Here is a 23,499-nt window from a genome sequence, read left to right as displayed (position 1 = left end):
ATTAATGGTTTGCAAACGAAATTTCTAAACCATGACTTTGTCTTGTTTGTTAGGTAACCAATCTCTTGCTGGAGCCAAATATTTAGTTAATTGTGATTAAATCAATGGGAAAAATCATTTAATCCTCGCAGTGAATTGACTTAATTGATACAAATTTAAATCTGGCCCCGCTAACAAGTAGTGAGCAAGCTTAATAATAGAATTAAGGACCAGATTAATAATTTAATAATTGAATTAAGGACCCTAATCAGCAGATTGTGTGGTTTGTTCATGACAGATGAGGTTCATCTTTCTTGAAAATAACAGGCAGGTGATTAATATTTGGTGATTAAATGTGTGATTAGAGCAAATTTACAAGCAAAGCATTCTGTTAATGTTGTACCGTGCACGGCTGATAATTTGATATATGAGATTTAGAAATTTCATGAGATGATCAAGAGAGGAGGAGCTCAGCCATCTCCATGGAGTAGTGATTTTTTTTTTTAAAAAGGCAGGAAAATAAAGACATATTTAGGAATTACCGTGTTTTATTACTGCTTTAGAATAAAAAAATAATAATTAAAACGAAGAGGATAAGATGAAAAATAAAAATAAAATCCACAAGAGATGTCAATTACTTTTTTCATTTTTTTTAAGGAGATGTGAATTACATTGGGCATCAATAAGCAAATAAGTTGTTTAATCTTCTAGCTCTTACTAGGCTTGATTTATTTGTTGAAAAATGTTTGAAAATTATTTTCAGAATATGTATTAAATATCCTTTTTCCAGATTGCCTTGGTTTTCTCGTTGTCCAACATAACATATAAAAATATTTTATTTTCCCATGTTTTTAAAAATATTAATACAACTTATATTTATTATTTTTTTATCTAAAATAATATTATTTTAATTTGTTTTTTAATATTGACCTGATTAGATTTAAATCAAAATTAACTTAATCAACCAATCAGAATCAGTCAAAATTAATTAAATTAATATTAAATCAATTTAATTTAAAATTTAACCAAAATTAAATTTTAAATTATTAAGTTTTAGACATCAGTCTATTTGAGAGTGTGGTTACGATTGCTTTTTAAAATGCTTTTCATGCCGAAATATATTAAAATAATTTTTTTTATTTTTTAAAAATTATTTTTTAAATTAACACATCAAAATGATTCAAAACATAAAAAAAATAATTTTTAATATAAATAATTTTTTTAAATTTTTTTTAAAAAACTTGTTCAAACACCAGCTACAAACCAAGTGAAATATTAAAAAACAGACCCGGTCTACATGGTCGACCGTGATTCAAATTGTGGTTGGCCACAAAAAAACATAAAAAATAATTTTTTTTTCTTGCGGCCAACCATAGAGTAGAATGCAGTTGACCGTAGACAAACAAGCCCTTATAAAATTGCATATGTAAACTTCATTGCTTGCGACTCTTATCTATTCAGAAAAGCCGTAAATAATTAAAAAAATTACTTGGTATTATAGCCAAAACATTGTCTGTCTAGAATTTATTTTTTTTTTTTAAATATTTATTTATTTAATATATTAATATATAAAAAAATATTATTTAAAGTATTCATGAATAAAAAAATCATTTTGAAACTCAAAGTCTATTATACTCCCGTACAGCACCAAGGCACAATGCCTAGCTTTCCCCGTCCAGCCCATCTTCACGAATCCCTATGTTATCGAACGGCTAATATGAGCTCTCAACACCACCTAAATAAAACACTCACTTACTTCAGTCACCAAATCTGACGCCGCTTAGGTCACCAAACTGCTAGCTACTGCCCTTTTTTTCCTCCTCAGCCACTACAAAACAACTCTCTTTCTCTAGACCAAACACGGCCGTCGGTGAGCACAGAAAATAAAACGAGAAAACCACTTGTTATAGCCCTTGTAAATGTAGTGATATTTCACTTTAGTCCCTTTACTTTAAAGTTTCTCCCCACTTTGATTTCCTGAACATACTTGAATGTGGTTCTGGGTAATGTAATCATTTACTACTTGTTGTTTTCATGTTTTCTCCTATCTTACCTTTTCATAAAATCCAAGAGAAACGTTTAAAAGGTTGTCGGAAAGATTTTTACAAAATAATTCATGTATTTTCTATTTTAAAATATAGAAATTTACTTCAAAATTATTATAAAGATAAATTTAATTTAGATTTTCACCCCTATCTTTTCAATCAAACACGTTTATATCTTTATTTCTTTTATTTTTGGACACCAGCCTAAAAATTTCTGGTATGAACAAGCATAAAAGTCTTTTAGCAATAAATATTATTGTTAAACATGCACAATTCAAACATTTATTATGCACACAATTACAGGTACAGCAACCACAAATAATTGCCTCCACAACTATACAAAACGACCAAATTGGAAATTTGGATACATCATAATTTTATAGTACAAAATCTCAAAATCAAGGATCAAAATGAGTCATTTTCGAATTAGTAGGGGTGAGAGTGTAGTTTACCAAAATCAAAACACTCACGCCCTTGACAATATCGAAATTAGCCACCTATAAATAAACCTTCAAAATCATTTCACAGTCACTTCCCTTAGCATTCTCCGTCTCTCTCCTTCTCTCTAAAGGCTCAAGCTTTTTATCTATCTAGAATCTCTAATGGCCGCTTCCACAGGTTCTTTGATTTCCATGCAATCTCGTCATGGAATGGTATAAAGTTCACTTCTTTAATGTTTGTTTTTGCTCTTTGGCGTACAACTGTTTTCTTTTTTTGTTTGTTTTGTTAGATCTGTTGTTAAATTTAAGCTCTTGATTTGATCCGGGAAGCTTTTGATTTGATGTTTACTTTGCATGTGATTAGATATGTTTATCTAATGATAGCGCTGTTTTTCTTTGTTCTTGGCGTAGTTTTAGTGTGGTTTCACTGTGTTGTTTTCATGAATATCTCGATCAATTTGTAATCTAGTGAATTTTAGTTTGGATGCAAAGCTTAGATCTTTTTAACCAGAGTGACATGCATTTGGAAATATAGCTATCATTGAGATACCCTCTTAATGATGGGTATGATGTCTCTTGTCATTCTGTATGGGATATATGGTAAGACACAATGCAATTGCTTTGTTCCTCAAGCTGAAATCTCTTGGGAGCTGAGGGTGATCTTTGTTATTTTTTGTTTGAAAGATTCTTTTTTGGTTGTTTTATAATGCCCCCTTTCTTGTTTTTGTTATTGATGATTCTCTAAAGCTTATGTTTGGATCCGTATTAACAGGCCACATCCAGGATCTGTAGTTTGAAGCCAGTTTCACTTTCAAATCAAGGAAGAAGCTACCTGTCTTTTGGGTTGCGGTCTATGCCAGCTCGCAGCCTCAGGGTTTCATGTGCTGTATGTTTCTTTGTTGACATTGCTTTAGCATTTTTATGGTTTTCTCTTGTGCTGTATTGTTCCTGGGAAATGATTGGTTTGTTATAATTTTTTCTGGAAAATCAAACTGGATTGACATGTTGTAATTTGGATGTTCTTCATGGTTTTTTTCTGCTTGTTTACTTTTGTGGGAATTCTAAAAAGTTCTGATTTTGGAAATATGCTGTAAACCTAGTGAAGGTGAACATATTGGTTTAAGTGTTTTTTGTTATGCCTTGTAGCTAGGGATTTTATTCAGCATATGCTTCTTGTAAATTAGAGGGGTGCAGAATTGCCTAAAGCTAGATTCCTGATTAAAACATGAATGTGCCTTTTATTTATCTGCTCCCTGGTTAGCATATGAGTTGGCCAGGAAGAAATGCTATATGTATATGTGATATATTTACCTGTCATTCATCTTCTTGGCTTTGGAAAATAATATGCTACACTGATTTCTATAACCTTCTAAGGTCTTCTACAAATATTTGTTTACAAGGTTTCCTATAACGTGGTTTGTCAATCTGATCAAATGCAGAATTGTTTGCAATTGTGCTTCTTGTATTTCTTCATTCATATTCATTGATGACTTTAAATGTCTTTGAGCAGGCCAAACCAGAAACAGTTGAAAAGGTGTGTGAGATAGTGAAGAAACAGCTGGCATTAGCTGATGGAACTCCTGTTACTGGGGAATCCAAATTTACAGCACTTGGGGCTGATTCACTTGATACGGTATCTTACATTTACCTCTGAATGTTTTCTTTTGAAACATTTCAAGGACATCATCTTCCCCTTCTGACATCCGAAGTTTTCCCCTTGACTGTTGATTGTGGATGCACATGAATTTTCTTGTCTTATGCTTTTAACTATTGCTTGATCAATAGATCTATTTAGTTTCCTAAAAAATAAAGTACTAATGGATATTAGTTCTGAATTTTAGTTCCTTAGCTGCCTACTTTAATGGAATGGTGGGAGACGATTTGATGGGATGAAAATGAAACATTGTTTGTTCAATAACTTGAGAAGTGAAAGGAACAGTTATGTTTGTATGCCTCACTGCCTTGCCTTTTGAGTTGGATATAATTTCTCGATCTGTATTCTGTAGTGGGGAATTTTTTGAGCATCTTAGGGTTTAATCAGTTGTTTTTAGCTTATGGTGACCTATATTTATTCGCCACTTCTTTCAGGTTGAGATTGTGATGGGACTTGAGGAGGCATTTGGTATCAGTGTTGAAGAGGAGAGTGCCCAAAGCATTGCAACAGTTCAGGATGCTGCTGATCTTATTGAGAAGCTTGTCGAGAAGAAAGATTAGAGGAAACAATGATCAGACTTGGAGATCATTTTTCACCTGCACTTATGTTTATTGTTAGTCTGCTATAGATGGAATGCTAGGCAATCTTGTTGTGGTTATGTTTTGTTGGTTTCTTCTAGAAAAACTCATAAATCGCCAGGTTGTGAACTTAGGTTGTGTTTTCAGAAACGAACTTGGCATTTCTTGCTTAATATTGATAAACCTTTTACATGATGTATTTTACATCACATTATTATTGCTACTTATTTTCTGTTTCATTTTTCACTTGAGGGTGAATCCCGGGGAGAATGAGATGTGCCCTCGGTAATTGAGTATGCCTACATTTGCTTTCCAAGATTCAGGCCAAATTAGGCCGTGACCATCAATGAAGCCAGCGCACTCTAATGCGTTAACCATCCTGAAAGCCAGCAAATAATTTTCCCAAATTGCCCCAACACTCATTTTCCCAATTTACATAAATATGGAACAAATCTAGTTGCAAATCAGCTAAAAAATGACCATGGAAGCCAAGAGGCCAATGGGGGTTAATGACTGAGTGGAGCAAGTTCCTGTAACGTCCATATCCAATGTATGTAAGGTTTCGCAGCTTTGCCATACACGGTTGGGGTCGAACCAAGGGGGGAAACTGAGAAAAAAAAATTACCATCTTCCCTAACTAGCCAAGCCAAACGTTAACCATCCTCAAGTATCATCCAACCAAGAAGAAACTAGCACATCAAAGATACTGGGGGCAAAACAGAGCTTCACGGTTCACTTATTCTTATTATACGCCGTGTACATCAAATGCACATCTATCATGAATGATCATGTTTTACAAAATTGATCAAATCTCTCTTACATTCCAGTAGCATTCTTCTATTTACATTGCACAACATATTTGCTTCCAGACAAAACAGTGGTAATTTTCAATTTTCAGTCCCAGTCATCATCAAAGAAACCAGCATCTTTCATCTCTGAATAGTATACATTCTCCAGATTCAAACCTTCCTCCTATGGTCATCAAAAGCACAACCACTAATTAATCACTCTTTCTAGCATCTTACAACATATATGTTAAAAACTGATGAACATAAATTTGGAAAGACAAGGAAAAATGAACCAATGATTATGATTACCTGGAAAAAGTCTGCTAAAAAGGTTACATACAGAAGAGGAAGGTAAAAGGCATGGTAGCATACAATTGTGATCCCATACAACCTGTACAAGAAAGATTTAACATAGGGGAAAATAAAGCACTTAGAGAACAAACTCCACACAATTACTGAAAGGTTTAAATGGAATATTGTGATAAGGAGATCGATCCATAATTACCAGTAACCAAAACCAGCCCCATGTCCAGTAAGTGCACAAGCAAACAGTGCCAGTGCATTCAAGATGAACATAATGGCAATATAATTGTAGAACGCAGGTCTTGCTGTGAAAAGGGTAGAGATAAAAGTTAAAAAAAAACAGCTCTGAAATTGACAAGAAATTGATTGTGCCAATATGCAAATTTTAGACAAACTTACCGGGTAGCCTCTCCCTCCACTTGGAATGATACATGAACATTATCAACCCATAAACAGCAGTCAGCACAAGTCTGTGGATAACCCACAAGCTCCACTTCATGCGATGGGAATGGTCACTGCTATCAATGAACAGAGGAATCCCAAATCCAAAAAGGTATACAGCCTGTAAGAAAAAAACAATCACAATGTAAGACTCGTTGCAATAACATACAAGAGCCAAAGGTTTTAACAGATTGGATACCAGTATTCTATATGTGCATCATGGCTTAGACAAGTAATTCAACAAGCATTTCAAACTCAAGAGTGCTGGCATTTGTTTGACCATTCTAAAATAGGGCACAAGAATTACCTGGCTTCACTGTCAAAAGTGTCAATGCAACACACTAGAAAAGAAGACTTAAGATGTCTTCCCTATCTGATGGTAGCATTCTTTGTAAATGCCAGAGAAATGCTACTAATAGAACAACAAAGGTGTAATAGGAAGAAAGAAAATACCTTGAGGAATATATCCAAACCAACAATGAGGGCTGAGACACCAAAAGGTTGTGTCAAATCTTCCAATCCACTCGCATAATTTCCTTGCAGTAAAAAGGCGATCAAGCTTACTTCCAGAAACAGCATTCCTGATGTTGTAAACAATGATAAGATATTCCACGATAATTCTTTTCCAGGAGTGCATTCCCATGCCTGAATCAACACAAGAAAAAGTAATGTGAGTGTAGTAGCCAAAGGGCCTAGCAGTACATGCAAGAAGAATCTCCAAAGATTAAAGCCTTGTGCTGGCATGACTGGATTTACACTATCTTCTAATGATGTAATCGCATTTCATTAATCTAAATGATAGCAGCTACAAGGCTTAACAGATGTTTATCTGCAAATGGCAAAGATGGAAAATCATCCAGGACAATTAGAGAGAGAGATGAATGTCACTTGGTTGATTATTGCAAAAGCTGGCATTACAATAGCATGCAGTCTTACACATTCTTATGGAGAAACATGTTCAGTTAATCTGTATAGAGTGCTAATTGAGCTGCATTTTAATGATGTAATAAGGATTTTTTTTTACTAAGGAAGGTCAAACAATTTTTCTCTCTCTGTATCATGATTGCTTGGGATCGAGGGAGTCATCTTAGATTTTCAAATGGCTGTAACTTGATTTTCATGTTCTAAAATAATGACAATCAAATGAATCAAGTGAAACAAGATAGCTTCAGACTAAGTGCGTCAGATGATGGGCAAATTGAACATGCCAGCCATCCCCTAAAAAGATACAAGACGCAGCAAGACTAAAATATTGCTGTACAACCTACCAATTCCTGATTGCATCTTCTATTTCATAACTGATCACAATCTCTTAGCACCCTCAACCTTACACTATAGTTTGACCAATTTTCCACACACAAGAAAATAATTTCATACAAAAGATTAGTCGTTAACACTGGAAAATAGTTGGTACTCCAGAGGAAGGCTACTATTGTAGTAAGTGCCCGCAAACATGTTATATCGTCTTTCAATATACCATCCTTTTGAATCTCTAACATTTTGAATTGACATTTGTGCTTCTGTAGGGAAGAGAAAAGGGCAATGTACAATGGAGATATACATACGAATACTGACCCATGATGATCTCTTACCAGATTAAACTCACAGAATGAAACATAATTTCACCAGTTAATGTGTTCATGAATCACCAAAGATAACTCATATCACGAAACATTCAACATATAACAATAGATATAAACCATAAGACATCAATATTCTCAATCCATCAGAACGATTATATGGTAATCACACATCAGTACGCCAAAAACATCCAAATGAGATAAGATCAAACTGCTACCAATCAGGAAGGGAAAAAAAGCTAACCTACCACTTAGATTATCCCTAGATTCTGCCTAATTAACATAAGCTTTATGCACGAATAATCAAAGTTCCAAAATGACTATCTTGATGGATGGGATGCTAGAAAAGCGTAACATGCATAGAATCAAACACATTCTAAATTGCTTTGTTAATCTTAACACCATCCAAACTGGTATCCAAAACAATTTTGACTAGAAACCTAAAAACAGCATCAAGCAACATTGGTCTTTCCACTAATTCGGAAAAACCACAAAGTAAACAACCATTCAAAATCTAAATGGATGAAAATATCAACACAATCGAGAAATACACAAACAAAATGCTAATTCAACAACAAACCCATAAAGCTGAGAACTTTTTCAGAGACCCAATTAAGATTACAGTAAAACAGTGAAATTGGCATCCAAAATCAGAGTCAAAGTTGCAATTAGCATTAAAGAAACAAAAAATCAGAAAATATATTAAAAACCCACATAAAAAATCACCCATTAAGACTCTAAATTGAAGAAACCCACAAACCTGAAAGCAAGACCAAGCAAAATTAAGCAAGCTAACAAGCCAAAGACTGCAATAATAGGCAATCATTATAGATGATCTCCCATTTGAAAGCTTCCTAAAGCTCTTTTTAGCTTGAAATGCCAAATAGATTACAAAAGCAAGAGAAGTCAAGATCAAAATCGCATTATGCAAAAAGCCATGACATTCAACGAGCCAATTGAAGAGACTTGGCCCAACAAAGGTCCCTTCTTTGAGAGTTGAATTAGGGTTTTGTGAGATAGGGATTTCTAACACAAGCCCCTTTCTATGAATACTGGGCATTTTTAAAATTTTTTTTTTTGCTTTGCGGGGATTAAAGAAAAGCCCTAATCTTGAATTTTTGTAGAGAATTATGTTGTTGAGTCTTGAGAAGTGGAATGTTGATGGGGTTGTGGTGATGCTTGTGTTTTCAGTTTGAACTTTGAAGTCTTTAATGTTGTTGAGATTTGTCTACAAAAAGATAACAAATAATAATAATAATAAATTAACTTTACTCCCCTTTTTGACATTTTTCTATATTTTCTACCATAGTTGTAACTCGTAAATCCGATTCTAAGGCTAAAAGCCTCAAATTATTGGATAATCATGTTAATTTATAAAACATCAAGTTAATTCTAATTAATTATTTTTATTAAAATTAATCAGATTAAATTTAACAAAATTAATTAAAAAACAAATTAATTTAATCAAGTCAATTAAATTTCATCAAATCATCATTTCTTAAATATTTCGTGCGATGTTAATATTTATATGGATGTTTGGGAGAAAAAAAATATCAAAACAATAATAATAATAAAAAAAGAGCTGGGAGGAAGGATTTCGTTAGCAAGTACTGAACCTTGAATAGTTACGTAGCTTCCTGGTCGTGGATGCTATCATAATATCATAGAGTTGATGTTGAAATTCCAAACCATAGAAGGTGAAATAAAATATTACCACATGTATAAGGATTATAAATTATAATATAGTTTTATTTCTAGTTATAAAATTCGACTCAGAATAAACTCGTGTTACATGTTAGAAAATCTACTTGAATTGATCTATTTTCTTTTAAAAAATTAAAACGATATTATTTTGATAAAAAAATTCAAAACAAAAAACCATTGAGTTGATGACTAGATTTTGATTGGGTCAGGCTCGGGGCGACCGACTTACCGGATCAATCTCTATTTTTAACTAATCAACCAAGTTTTTATTTTATATACATTTTCTTCAATATATATCAATTCAAACCTCAACCAACCTATCAGTCACATCTATATTTTTAAATTATGGTTTCATCCTAAGATATTATTTAAAAAACTAAATGACGTGAATGTTTTGCTTAAGTTTAATTTACATTAAAATATATCTTGAGCTATAGCAAAATTACATGTTTTACTTCATTTTCTATTTATAGAAATTCTTATTCTTTTCAATTTAGTTCTTTAATTGCAATTTCTCATATGTTTGATTTTTTTATTTAAATACTTTTTTTAAGTTTCTAATTTTGTACTTGACACTTTTGTTGATTGTTTTTCAATTTTATCCTTTAATCAATTTTTTATTTGTTTTTCAATTTGTTCCTCATTTTTAATTTTTTTTTATTAAAGCTATTTTTCAATTTAATTAAACCTTGCAATTGAAAATTCTTATCCCTCAACTTAGTGTTTTTTTCTCACTCTCGTTTTTTTATCATTTTGTGTAATTTTTTTTTCTAATTTCATCTTTCGACATTTAATTTATAAGTAATTCGGTTTCGTACGATCTTATTATTCTGCATTAGTTTTTTTATTTTAATATTGGTTTTATGATTATCTTTAAGTTTTTTTTATTGATTTATCCCGGTCTCATGATTTTTACATGTTTTTTTAATATAAGTTTTTTATCGTTGTTCAGTTTGTTTTTCATCTTTCAAGGCATTATTCTAATTCATCTTTATTTTTTTATACAAATAAAGTTTTTTTAAAATAAAAAAATATGTTTTTAAATTATATTGCTGATGTGTTCGGCCTTGCGTAATATTTTTTATGGCGCGAGTTTATTCGATCAGTTTCATTTGTATTTATCTTTTAAGTCATGAGTTTTTTAAGGTATATATTTATCTTTTATTTATTTAAATAAATAAGTTTAGTAAATACAATTAAATACATATCTTATTTTATATTATCGAATATCTTAATATTGCTTACATGAGTTTTTCAATTTAAATTTTTAATTTTTTTTATAAAAAAAAAATATTAAAATAACTTCCATATCCGGTATAATTTTTTTTAAATTGTGCTGGCGCCTGGCAGCTTGATCAGCAGGAGTTTAAGTTTGAGAAACTTTTACTCACGTTGAAGAACAATGACATCGACCCAAAGAGATAAATAGAGGGCCTAATGATGATATTGATCTAGTTTGATGCCTGAAAAGACAAATCATTTAGAATCTAGGGACTAAAATCGACTCAATAATTTTAGCCTATTTGTCAGATACACAAGGTGATTGGTTCAAAATCCATGGCTAGCTTGTGCAATTCACATTTGATGACATTTTGGCTTTCAACAAGGAATTTTCCAAACTTAACCGTTAAAATTACCTCCACTTTCGGTTACCTTCCCTCCCTCCTTCCTTGCCTTATCAATCGGATCATATCTCTCCAATTCACTAAAATTAATCCATTTTTCATTTCCAAAAACAATAAAATTTACTCTTAAACATCAAAACGATTAAAGGGTTCTTGCCATAATCTTCTTTCCTTCAACCATTATCACTACCCCATCACCATAACTGACTTGAATTTTCAAACTGACCAGCTTTATGTGGTCGATTTGAATGATTTTTCTTTTCACGTAAAGAAAAAATGTATATAACTCAAGAAACTAGCAGTCAATGATCATCATTTTCTAAATCAATCAAGTTTATCTTCTTCTCTAACCAATCTGGTTGGTTCTATCTTTGTTTGTTTTTTATTGCGTTTCAATCTCGTAATATTTTGTTGTAGTTGGCATGGATCGTAGGATGAAGCCAGTGTATCTAAGGCAAATTAGCATAGAAGGAACGCCGAGGACACCATCATCACCATCCATGTCCCCACTGCGTATGCACCATGCTCGGTCAGGATCAGCTGGGGTGGGTAACAACATGAAGAAAGCACAAACTAAGGCTGCGGCGCAGAGGCTTGCGCAGGTGATGTCACACCAGACAGCTGATGATGATGATGATGATGAAGACGATGATCTTTCGTATGATTATCAAGCAAGCGGCATTGGAAGCATTGGACTTGCTGGTGGAAGGAGAATGCAGCCTCGGTCGCCAATGGTAAGTTGGGGGTTTTTCGTTTCTCGGACATAATTATTTTTGTCAGGCTAATGTTAGAAAATACAAACATGAAGCATGGTTGTTTGCTTACTTGGAACTTGGCGTCAAATGGAAGGTTCTTTATTGAAGTATTGAATACTTGGACCCGAAGAATTTGAAACTTGTTCTGGTATTGATTTACATTACAAAATGCAGACCAAATCTGCAGCTCAAGTTCGTGTGCCGGCAAAGACATACCGACCAGTTGATGAGGACTTGCAGACCAAACCTGCAGCTCAAGTTCGTGTTCCGGCAAAGACATACCGACCAGTTGATGAGGTCCTGCAGACCAAACCTGCAGCTCAAGTTCGTGTGCCGGGAAAGACATATCAACCTGTGGATGACGACAGTGATAATGACGAGCTTATACATGATTATGGCTCCAGGGCTAGTGGGTTGACCATCGGACGTGCTGGTGGGAAGTCAATGCGATCACAGTCTCCTGCGGTGATTAGCTATTTAACTATTTCATGCTTATGATGCTGATAGATTTTTGTTTGTAGAACTAGTTTTTATAGATAAGTTATGGAGCTAAGATCTAATTAAACAGCTGATGTTTGATACTTATTTTCCTTCTCAATGTTATTCTAAACGTGAACTTCTGTTAGGTAGTTCGTACCGGCCGACCTGGACAACCTTCATCTACACAGTCAACAACCAGTAGTCGATCGCCTTTATCTGTCAATACAGTGGAACAACCATCATCAGCACAAGTGTCTTTAGCAGCCCCGGCATCCCAGCCCACAAACTCTGTAGAACAACCGGTATCTGCCCGTTCCAGAATGGTGGGACGACCATCCTTCAATTCCATGGACCAACCTCTATCTCTTCGTTCTGGTCGATCATCTACTAACTCTGTAGAACAACCTCCATCTGCTCGTTCTACTTCAGCTACCAGCCTCGGCATCAAGACAGTTCCCATACCCTCTAGTGTAACTATATCACTAAGGCCTGTCTCTCCTATGGCTTCATCAGATCACCCGAAGGATAGAAGGTATCATGAGGCTCTAAACCAGCATATTTTCACTTACAATATTTATAGTTACATTACTCACTTCTCCTCCACCTTTTATCTGGCATAAGATTTGAACATTCATGATCCCAAAAAATATAAAAAAAGGGATGACTATCTTTGATTGGCAGTTCTAAACGATATGAGTATTTTTCTGTTTGACGTGACTTTCGTATTCAAAGAGAAGAGAAATAGTGCCATTAATGAAATGAGATTTCAATTTCGGAGAATATAGAGCATGGATTTCTTGGTGACATTTAAACAATGAAATTCCCGTCTGCAACTGTAATTATTTTTAATTTCAAGATCTTGAAGGCAAAGGCAGATGTGTTCTACGAGTTAAATGCAACTAATTCATTTGACTTTATGGTTGCAGGCTGTCATTAGACTGGGGAAGTATGAACTTAAGAGATTCTGGCATTCAGCATTCAACTTCTGCTTTACAAGATGAGGTATGGAATATTTCATAGCCGACTATAATAATAATATGCTGTGAATATGCTCAAGTTTATCCAAATTTCAACTTAATGTAAAAGAAAATAACCAGTATTTGAGGTCAACGTAATTGGGAAAACATGGAAGATTTTGCTGTTTTGGAGATTCTATTAATTGTCTATAAATTTTATTGCAGATTGACATGCTACAGGAAGAAAATGAAAGTTTACTTGACAAGGTGGGCCAGCATTTATCTACATTTGCATGTATCTTTGCAGTTGGCACTCCTCATACTGCGAACGTTCCAATTTAAAGAAAATAAATGTGTTTCGTGTACATGTCAATCTGGTTTTCTCATTTCCTGATCGGTGGTTGACTTATAGAAGGTCCATCAATTGCCTTAGTCAATTGGCTAATATGATAGATAGTAAAATCTGTCACAGAAATTTTTTTTACACAACATCTTCACTCAATAAAGGCTGTCTATGGATTTTGGAGAAAAAATGATAATGAATGGTTCATATTGATTCTGTTATCATATATTTTTCTTTTGGTTCTCCATCATAATTTGTGCCCCCCCTCCCCCATTCAGCTTCGGCTTGCGGCGGAGAAGTATGAAGAGGCAGAGGCAAGAGCTCGGCAGCTCGAGAGACAGGTACTTTTCTTGTGGTTGACAAGAAAACTATTGCGTGAATGTGTCTGCAGATTCTGATGGAATCTGTTCCATTCTAGCTATTAGAAAATTGAAAGCATGTTATATTCATGTTGGTGAAGTTCAACTGTGCAGATTTTTGCTGCAGCATGTATTTGAATTTCAGCCCTTAGTTGATCTTTGATTCCATATTTTTTGTAACCACTGTCTGTTTCCTTTGCTTTCTCCTCCTATTCTTGGTTGCTAGCATTTAAACATTTATGCTGGCAAGAGCATTTTGACATTCCACACATCCCCCTCGAGCCAGTCTCATGCTATGTTTTTCTTCAGGTTGCTACTCTAGGTGAAGGTGTAACCTTAGAAGCCAAACTTTTAAGCAGGCAAGCATCAATATTGAAATTTTTATCCCTCACGCCTCATTGTATTTTAACTTTCTAATTATCATTATTTGTTTCGTTTCACCAGAAAGGAAGCAGCTCTGCTACAAAGGGAGGTTCGTATCTTTAGCAAACATTTCATGTTAGTTTGGAACTTCAATATGCTTGTGTTTTTTGTAGTTATCACAATGCACTAAATGCCAGAAGGTAGATAGAAAAACCCCCTAGAGAAAAACAAGCTAGCATGTTTTCTTGCATGTATGCATTACTAGTACAGATGTCTGCTGCTATTATTGGTACTTATGAAGAATATGAAGCATGAGCACGATTTTACTGCAGGCTGCTTTGAAAGTAGCAGAACAAACTAGTAAACCTGAAGAGGCCCTTCGGTTGGAAGCTGAGGTATCGACAAATTTTATGTTGTATGTTTGTCCCTCTTCTTTTTAACCATTCTTGAAAGATTCATGACAAGGTGTTGTCAGTATAATTCACATTTCCAAGATCATGATTTAGGTTGCTAAGGATGAGGCCGCATCTGCGATTGAGCAACTCCGTGAAGTTCAGTCTGAAGCTAAGTCACTCCAAAATATGACACAGCGAATGATACTGACTCAGGAAGAGATGGTTTCTCTTCAACCTTGCTTCTTATCATCTCATTGTTTATTCTTCTGTACTCCTTTATGTCCTAGTAATGTGATTTGCAGTTTTCATCTTAGGAAGAAGTTGTTCTAAAGAGGTGCTGGCTTGCACGATATTGGATCTTGTGTGTTAAACATGGTAAAACCATTTGAGCTTTTGGCCTTTTGCTATTCCCATGCTTTTGAATTTTTATCTAAATCTAAACTTCTGATTCTGCAGACTTTAAGTAAGAAACCTTTCTAAAACCAACTTGTGGATTGCAATTTTTTGCAGGTATTCTCGCAGAGATTGCTGGAGCAAGATATGAGTACTGGTCATCCTTTGCTCCTCTACCTGTTGAAGTTGTATTATCCGCTGGACAGAGAGCTAAAGATGAGAATTCATCTGGTGAGGATTTGTTCAAATATATCTATATATTTGTTTCAAATGGTCAGTTTACTCAATAAATTCTGCTTGCTTCTTCTGGAGCAGTAAATGATGACGCAGAAGAAAGAGAGAGAGTTCTAAAAGAAGGAAGTGAACTTTCTGGAGATGGAAATATTGAGAGCATGCTTCTAGTTGAGAAAGGCCTGCGCGAACTGGCTTCACTAAAGGTTTCTGACGCACCCTTGGAAGTTTCCTTGCTCATATTTTGTCGAATAGCAGTTGTTTTCTCTGTTGCTTTTGCTATAAGCTCTAGTCTTAGCTAAGCAAAATCATGTTAAAATAATGAATGCATATGGTTCGATAATTGAAGTTATCACTCGTCAATTTCCTATCAGGTTCTGTCATGCTTTATGTCAAAGTGATCATCCATATATCCAAAGGTTGTAAAATGACACTAAAAGCAGCATTGCTTGATTTCTTATGGCCTCAAATACAACTTAATAACCAGTGGAACCCCTTTAGGCTTTTGTTCATGAAATGTACAGCTCTTAATCAAAGATTGCTTTGGATAGTTAACTGTTACTGTCATTTGGGCATCAAGTATCATTTCATGAAAACAAGTTTGCTTTAATCCAGGTTATTTTGCACAATCTCCTGTTGCTCTACATGGTTTCTAGTAGGAAAACATGTTTAAGAAAACATTTCTGAATTAATCAAGGAAATAATCTGGCTCATCTCTAGACAAGTTGCTATTCAAAGTGCTGGTTTCTTAGCAGCTCTTGAATCTTCCTTTTCCTTTCTTTTCAAGGTAGGGGAAGCAGTGGCTCTTGCCATGGCTCAGCAACGTCGGACGAATTTTATGAAATCAGGTATGAATTTATTATGGCTTGCAAATTGAATGATTTTCTGCATGAAAATCTATATTATTTTAGATTTTTTTCCTTGTTTTTTGAGTTCTTGTTTTTTATATTTTAAGATTAATTTATATCTCATTGCTGATACATGACTCAATCTGATTGCTTGATGTTCACTTGTTTTCTTTGATTTCTCATTATAATGGCCGAAGATGAAATTAAACTAGCCGGCGATGGAAATCTTGAAGCATTTGGTAAGTCCATTGCTGAAAACATGATCATGAAAGAAGTTTTTCTCTTACAAAGGCTTGTAGTCTTGGCACTGCTATTGAGTAATATATTGTATTATACTGTTGTCTAAAATTAATCATAAGAATAAATTCTTTCAGAATTGAGCCAGGAGGAGTCCGAAGACGTGCGATTCAAGCAGGTATGATAGCATCTGCATACAAATTAGCATGTTTCAATTGTTAAAATATCAGAGAAAGTTAAGTTGGAGCAAAGTTAGTTGACCTGAGCAATATTTTTTTTGGTTTTCTTGTTTTGCTGGACCAACATGTGATGTTCAGATCTCTGAAATGATGATAATAAGTGCGAGGGCTTAGTGCTTGGTAGCGTTTGGATAGACGGAGATAGTAGAGACAGAGAAGACATGTCTCTGTATACCTAAGGACAAATTTGCACCGAAACTATTTCAGATTTCTCTGTCTCTCCAACCATCCTTTTGTATTTGTCCCGTTTGTCATGAGATACTAACCGAATGCAATCTAATGATCTCGAGACAATCTAATAAACGATAATACTAACATAATTCTGCTGCCAAACATGTGAAATGAATGTAATCTCATCAAATTCATACTTCCATTGTATGTTCTTTAGCCCTTCACCCTTCTGATTCGGTTTAGGGAAGAACTTGTGTTCATGAGTCCTTTCTCAAATACTCATTCGGTATCCACACACAGGCCTGGCTTACATATTTCTGGAGAAGAGCCAAAAACCATGGTCTGGAACCCGACATAGCAGAAGAACGTTTGCAATTCTGGATCAATCACAGCAGTCGGTCTTCCTCGTCACACGATGCAGTCGATGGTAATCTCCCTCCCTCTCTCCTTATCCGACACACACAGGCACGCGCACACGCACACGCACATGTTAAACACAATCATCTTCCTTCTCCACATCAAGTAGTCTGCTAGTTTCAATCCTGAACACAAATGTGTGCATTCTCATTCTCGCAATCTTTCTCTTAATTTACTTGGTTATGATTCACTCCAATGCGCAGTTGAGCGCGGACTCATGGAGCTCAGGAAATTAGGCATTGAGAACCAGCTATGGCAAGCATCTCGAAGAGGGCTCGAGGTTGACTCCAACTCCAAGGCCAATCTTGAGTCCGACTTCTGATGTAACGTTGAAGCTGTTGTCTGACACAATAATCATTGCAATTGGGAAATCTCCTCTACATGTTCATATCAGCTAGCTGATAATTTTCTTTAATGCTTCATATTGGGAGCTATTCATCTCCAACTACCTTATTCTTGGCTTCATACTTCCACTCATGTAAATTTTCTATGGCAACGAGACATAACTGTAACCAAATATATTTAATTTGATACGCACAACGTATTCTATGGCAGCCACACAAATTCAATTGCCCTGAACAAATTTTGTCATAATTCAAAATGCAACCATGAACTGGGAGGCTTGGACCTGTGGTTAAACAGAATGCATTCTTTTTAGGGTTCATGACTCAAATCAAGTCAAAATGTGTAAAATTCTTAAAAACAATGTTTTTTTTTAATTTTTTAAATTATTTTGACCATTAACATATAAAAATAATCTAAAAATATCAAAAAATAATTTTAAACAAAAAAAATTCAAATTTTAATGGAACGTGGTTCGAATCGCGTTCCCAAACATATGAACGAATCTCATTACAAAAAAACTATATTATATGGTGGTAATTTGTACAAGACTAATTAGTATGCTAATGTTATTAAATTTGATTAGATTAATGATTCAATTTAAAACTCGAGTAATAGATTAAAAAGCTTAATCAAGGATAATTTAAAATAATATCATTTTAAAATAAAAAAATTTAAAATAACAAAAAAATCTAAATTAAATTTTAATCGATCAATCAAGTTTGACTATAAATTTCACCTTATCTAATTTAAAATCCAGGCATGACTAAAGAGGGTATTGAATTGACTTGCCGGGTTTAGAGTATGTTTGAAAGTGTGATTGCAATTGTTTTTTAATGCAAATGCATCAAAATAATATTTTTTTTATTTTTAAAAATTATTTTTGACATCATCATATCAAAATAATTTTAAAATAAAAAAATATATTAATTTGAAATAAAAAAAAATAAAAAAATTTTAATTTTTTTTTAAAACATAAAACAACAATAAGCTTAATATCATTGCATAAAGCTCGTGCATGAGCTGGGTCATCGAAATCGACAGCCACTAGATATGGTAAATGATAGTCGGGCCACCTTATCCTTGTTTTCGATAAGATATTCATGCAAAAATCATTCTGCAACCGATATATATATATATATATATATATATATATATATATATAATAATAATAAGAATTAACAGAGAAAAAACATAGATAATGGAGAGACATGTTCAAGATGATGTCCAATGGACCGACTAAAACCCAGTAGGCCCATCACATCCCAGGTGTCACCTTACTGTAAATAAATCCATTAATTTTACTGTCAGCAATGCATTCATTTTCACCACACTTGAAAATGACCTAGAGGGGGCCGTTGGGGTAAAAACTAAAAGAAAGGAAGTCTTACCAGACTCTCATTTGTCCAGTAATGAACCACTCCCTTCTATAAAAAAGGTAAAAAACACCTATCTCTTCACTCTTCTTCACTCTCAAACTCAACAAACAAACATACTGTCTCTCCCTCTCTCTCTAAGGGGTGCTCTGAGGTAAAGCTTCAACCTTTCCACTCTCTTCTTTGATCACATTCAAGGGTCTTAGTTATCATCTCGTGATCATTTGATCTTTGATCAGAATCTTGTGTTTTTTTTTTGGCTTTGTTATGCTTTGACTTTTTAAAGATCAGCCTTTTATGATTTGTTTGGTGTGATTAACTAGTAGTAGCTTGATGATCATACTAGTGTTATCTCGTTTTCTTATCATATATGCTCTCTTTATTCACAAAGTGTTGAGTCGGTACTTAGATTTGGTGTTTTTTGTTGTTACTGCTGGTGGGTTGTATGTTTTTTTTTTTTTTTTTTCACAGATCTCTCTCAAGTTTTGTTCTTTTAATAAAGGTAAGCTGGGTATTGTTAGACCTCATTTTTACTTTTTTTTTTCATAAATAAAATTATCTGTACCTTGTTTGGGTTTTGTAGATAGAATAGACAAAATGGCAGGAGAGAAAATTAAAATTTTTTAAATTAGGAATTGGGTCGATAAATGGGTATTTTGTATAAATTAGAACTACTTAATGATACTGAAGATGTGCTAATTTGTTTTGGAATTATCAACTTTGCGTACTTGTAGCTTTGTTTTGAGTAGTTTTGTGGGTTCTTTAGCTTCGATTAGAGTGATTTAGTAGGTATGATTGATGTGTACTCTTGCGCATAGAAGTTTAAATTTTAATTTGGCTGTTTTGAGCTGCGAATCTTTTGTTGGGCGTTCATGTGCAATGTGCCTTTTATTTTTTTGTTCCCTTGTTGTATTCGGTCAGGATGTGGTGTTTGTGTGGTTTTTTTTAAAGAATTTAGGTGATTGTAGATGTGCAGTCCTAACTCTTGTCTCTTTTAGATCACATAGAACAATGGTGAAGGCTGTAGCTGTTCTTAATAGCAGTGAAGGTGTGAGTGGCACCATCTTCTTTACCCAAGAAGGAGATGGTAAGTGAAAGCTCCAATCAATTGGTCCTGCAATTTTTGTTGCTCATTTTTCTGGATAGTTAATGATATCTGAACCATTTTTCTTCAGGCCCAACTACTGTAACTGGAAACCTTTCTGGTCTTAAGCCAGGCCTTCATGGCTTCCACGTCCATGCCCTTGGAGACACCACAAATGGCTGCATGTCAACTGGTATTGCTGAATAACTGGACTTCTTTTTCCCAAAATGCTTAAGCAACCAATGTAAAATGAAAAATTAAATAATCTTCTTTTGTTTCCATGACATCCTTTATTCTCAGTTATTTGGAGTTCTGTTTGCAGGGCCGCATTTTAATCCTGTAGGCAAGGAGCATGGTGCCCCTGAGGATGAGAATCGTCATGCTGGTGATCTGGGAAATGTCACTGTTGGTGATGATGGTACGCATCACTGTCCATGTTTCTGTAAATAGTTTCTAAAGCACCAGGATTATACTTTTACAACATGAGCTTTCATAACAATTTTATTTTGTTGAGTGGTTTCATTTTCCATATTCTTTGTGCACATTTTAAATTAGTCTTTTTGACCAAATTTTGGTTGTGGTAGACAGGTGCCTTGTTAGTAAATCTGGTTTCACACTTGTTGGGTTTGTGACACTTTTAAATTTTTGTGTGATCAGGCACTGCTACTTTCACAATCATTGACAAACAGATTCCTCTTACTGGACCACATTCCATTATTGGAAGGGCTGTTGTTGTTCATGGAGATCCTGATGATCTTGGCAAGGGTAATTTATCAATATTTCCCTTCAAGGCTTATGTACTCACTGATGACATTGTTGTATGTGCTGATGAATGATGAATAGGTGGCCTGACACTTAACTAGTATTGGATTTCTAGCTTTATGAGTCTGGATTCCTCTAAGCAAACAATTTTGGAGGGTCTGGTTGCTCTCAAAATGAAAGTTTCAATTTGTTGAATATAAACTCAACATAATTTGGTTAGCAAAAACATGCATCGGAACTTTTTTTTTAAGGGGTCAGTGATTCCCACAGCACTGCCTTATTGATACTCTTGCCTATGATCATTATCCTTTCCCAAGTGGACCTTCAATTGTAATTAAGCAGCATCATGTCTTTTGTTGCTGTAGTGATTGATTGTTTCTTTATGCTTTCTGCCTTCTGCCAGGCTATTTAATTGATTACTTTTACTAGTTTGGAATAGGAAAGGAAGAAGATTCTTCATTCATTTACTGTTTCCATGGGGTTTGGGAGTGTGGGATGTGAAGATTATGTTTCTTCATGACTTTTCCCAGGATAGGCAAAGCATGAGCTGTTTACTTTATGATTTCCACATCTACTAATTTATTGCATCATTCTAAGCAAGTTATGTTAATAGATTATTGATTTTTTATTTCCAGGAGGACATGAACTCAGCAAAACCACTGGTAATGCTGGTGGCAGAGTAGCATGCGGTAAGTAGCAAGCTTATTGTCTGCATTAAACAAAATAACATGCCATGTTTGTAAACTATTTATGACATTGTTTTGAGTTAGAAGAATTATCAAGAAACGGTGTTCAAAGTGTCTATGAATCTTCACTCTCTGGGCTCTGATTCATGGTTTCATCAATCTGTCATATTGTCTCATAATTGTAAAGGTTTAGAATATAGCCAAAGAGGAATCATATTGACTCCCTCATTCCTTGTGTAGGTATTATTGGTCTGCAAGGTTGAACTGCTTCACTCTGCCACAGCACCGCCATAGTCTCCTGACAATGCAGTCGCAAATATATCAACCCTCTAGCATAAAGAGAGTTCTGATGACCAGTACTCAGCCTGAATAAAAGATCGAACCCTAATATGCTTGTTTGGTGGATTGGTTTTGTAGCCGAAAATGGTGTGTTCTGTTTGATCTTTATTTTCTACAGCTTGGTTCCTTGTTGGATGGTTCGAATTTTCCTTGAAATATTGTGTTTAATTCCCAGAGAATGGCTACATCATCAAAAACATTCAATTAAAAAAAAAAAAAACTAAAACTGAAGGGAGATTCATTATACATCTAGGCATAAATTAGTATAATTATTTATGGCTTTGTTGCTGGAGTAATTTGATTTTTTCAAAAGGTTTATTTTTTTTAAAAAAAAAATTATGCATATGATTAATCTTAAAAAGCTCGATAATATTACTGTAAAAATTATAATTTTATTTGAAAATTATTAATTAATATTTTTTAACTGAATTCATCCTTTTTTTTCAACCTTTAGTAACTAGAATGAAAAAAAAAGTTTAATTTATTAAGGGTTAATTCATGATATAATTAATATGGTTAAAATTTAATTTATTTTTAAAAAAATTTAAAACAAACAACGCAGAAGAATTATTAAGGGTTAATTCATGATATAATTAATATGGTTAAAATTTAATTTATTTTTAAAAAAATTTAAAATGATATTGTTTTAACTTTTAAAAAAATCTTGAAATAATATTGATTTGGATTAACTCTCTTAATCTATGATCTGGATCTTAAATCTTATAAGGTTTCATAACTTTGGTGAAATATAAAAGAAATTAAAATTGAAAATAGAAATATGGCGTTATTTTTTTTTCTTTATAAAAATGAGGTTCGATTATGTATGCAGGCAATAGAAGCAAGGACATTAATGGATGAGACGGTACAAAAGAATTTATCCTCATTTAAATTTTATTTTTAAACATGTACAGGTATGCTATTAGCATTAGTAGAAACCAATAGCTCTGGAGTAATTGGACTGATAAGTCAACTAACAGCTTAGTTTCTTTTGAATTCTTTTATATACGTTGACTTTTGCATCGTGAAACGACAAACATTACAACTCAAAGAGGTGCAAGCGTGATCTTTATGTTCTCTCCACCTCACCAGAACTCTACTTCTCTACTTCTCTCATCGATTCAAGTCAGGATCAATATATATACTCTATAACAAATAAGTATAATTGAAAAGCAACATAGAATAATATGGAAACTAGATATAATTCAAGTCAGGATCAATACATATACTCTAGAACAAATAAGTATAATTGAAAGGCAATATAAAATAATACGAGAACTAGATATGACTATGCTATTTCATAGCGGTATTTTTTTATTTTTATAGGGAAAAACTTTCATTACCATTGTTTATCTTATTAATACATTTCCCTAGAATGTCTTCAATTTCAATTCCTATACTTTACATTGCATAACATTCATCCTGATTATTCTTCTCTTTGTGTTTTTTGTTCTAAATATAACCATAACACTTGTTCATAAATGATCAATACATTTAGATTCCGTTTGGCTACGAGGTAGAGGTTGTGTTTCTTCAAAAACGCACTGAGCAAATGTTTGGTTAAGAAAAAAAGCTATTTACTGTGCATG

At 33.9% G+C, this 23,499-nt stretch overlaps 4 protein-coding genes across 8 annotated transcripts; 3 read left to right on the top strand and 1 right to left on the bottom strand.

The window, feature by feature from the left end:
• Positions 1-2,508: 2,508 nt before the first annotated feature.
• On the top strand, positions 2,509-4,905 carry LOC18098886 (acyl carrier protein 1, chloroplastic). The gene is made up of 4 exons (XM_006382645.3): positions 2,509-2,677; positions 3,237-3,350; positions 3,975-4,097; positions 4,553-4,905. The coding sequence occupies exons 1-4, from the start codon at positions 2,627-2,629 to the stop codon at positions 4,676-4,678; spliced, it is 414 nt and encodes a 137-aa protein (XP_006382707.1). The 5' UTR covers positions 2,509-2,626; the 3' UTR covers positions 4,679-4,905.
• Positions 4,906-5,400: 495 nt separating this feature from the next.
• Positions 5,401-9,030, bottom strand: LOC18098885 (protein CANDIDATE G-PROTEIN COUPLED RECEPTOR 2). Its single transcript, XM_006382644.3, has 6 exons — positions 8,569-9,030; positions 6,682-6,873; positions 6,187-6,349; positions 5,990-6,092; positions 5,794-5,875; positions 5,401-5,668 (listed from the first exon to the last, which is right to left on the bottom strand). The coding sequence occupies exons 1-6, from the start codon at positions 8,866-8,868 to the stop codon at positions 5,591-5,593; spliced, it is 918 nt and encodes a 305-aa protein (XP_006382706.1). The 5' UTR covers positions 8,869-9,030; the 3' UTR covers positions 5,401-5,590.
• A 2,095-nt stretch (positions 9,031-11,125) lies between these two features.
• LOC18098884 (coiled-coil domain-containing protein SCD2) lies at positions 11,126-17,878 on the top strand. 3 transcript variants are annotated; one of them, XM_024601423.2, is made up of 19 exons: positions 11,130-11,415; positions 11,555-11,871; positions 12,067-12,357; positions 12,519-12,904; positions 13,299-13,374; positions 13,554-13,595; positions 13,950-14,012; positions 14,340-14,389; positions 14,475-14,502; positions 14,726-14,788; positions 14,900-15,010; positions 15,103-15,163; positions 15,299-15,412; positions 15,497-15,618; positions 16,200-16,260; positions 16,458-16,499; positions 16,635-16,675; positions 17,208-17,334; positions 17,528-17,878. In XM_024601423.2, exons 2-19 carry the CDS (start codon positions 11,560-11,562, stop codon positions 17,644-17,646), a joined length of 2,109 nt encoding a protein of 702 aa, XP_024457191.2. In that variant the 5' UTR covers positions 11,130-11,415; positions 11,555-11,559; the 3' UTR covers positions 17,647-17,878. The 3 variants fall into 3 exon arrangements, with proteins under 3 accessions (XP_024457192.2, XP_024457191.2, XP_024457190.2); XM_024601422.2 differs by having other exon boundaries at positions 11,130-11,871; XM_024601424.2 differs by lacking the exons at positions 17,208-17,334; positions 17,528-17,878 and adding an exon at positions 16,815-17,199 and having other exon boundaries at positions 11,126-11,871.
• Positions 17,879-19,051: 1,173 nt separating this feature from the next.
• LOC18098883 (superoxide dismutase [Cu-Zn] 2) lies at positions 19,052-22,092 on the top strand. 3 transcript variants are annotated; one of them, XM_052453140.1, is made up of 8 exons: positions 19,129-19,196; positions 19,514-19,544; positions 20,041-20,129; positions 20,218-20,319; positions 20,449-20,544; positions 20,784-20,891; positions 21,524-21,577; positions 21,815-22,092. In XM_052453140.1, exons 3-8 carry the CDS (start codon positions 20,054-20,056, stop codon positions 21,835-21,837), a joined length of 459 nt encoding a protein of 152 aa, XP_052309100.1. In that variant the 5' UTR covers positions 19,129-19,196; positions 19,514-19,544; positions 20,041-20,053; the 3' UTR covers positions 21,838-22,092. The 3 variants fall into 3 exon arrangements, with proteins under 3 accessions (XP_006382702.3, XP_006382703.3, XP_052309100.1); XM_006382640.3 differs by lacking the exon at positions 19,514-19,544 and having other exon boundaries at positions 19,052-19,196; XM_006382641.3 differs by lacking the exon at positions 19,514-19,544 and having other exon boundaries at positions 19,079-19,196; positions 20,050-20,129.
• Positions 22,093-23,499: the final 1,407 nt, after the last annotated feature.

The sequence above is a fragment of the Populus trichocarpa genome, chromosome 5 (genome assembly GCF_000002775.5).
Source record: "Populus trichocarpa isolate Nisqually-1 chromosome 5, P.trichocarpa_v4.1, whole genome shotgun sequence".
In the NCBI taxonomy this organism is placed as follows: domain Eukaryota; kingdom Viridiplantae; phylum Streptophyta; class Magnoliopsida; order Malpighiales; family Salicaceae; genus Populus; species Populus trichocarpa.
This window is presented reverse-complemented; position numbering and strand designations above follow the sequence as displayed.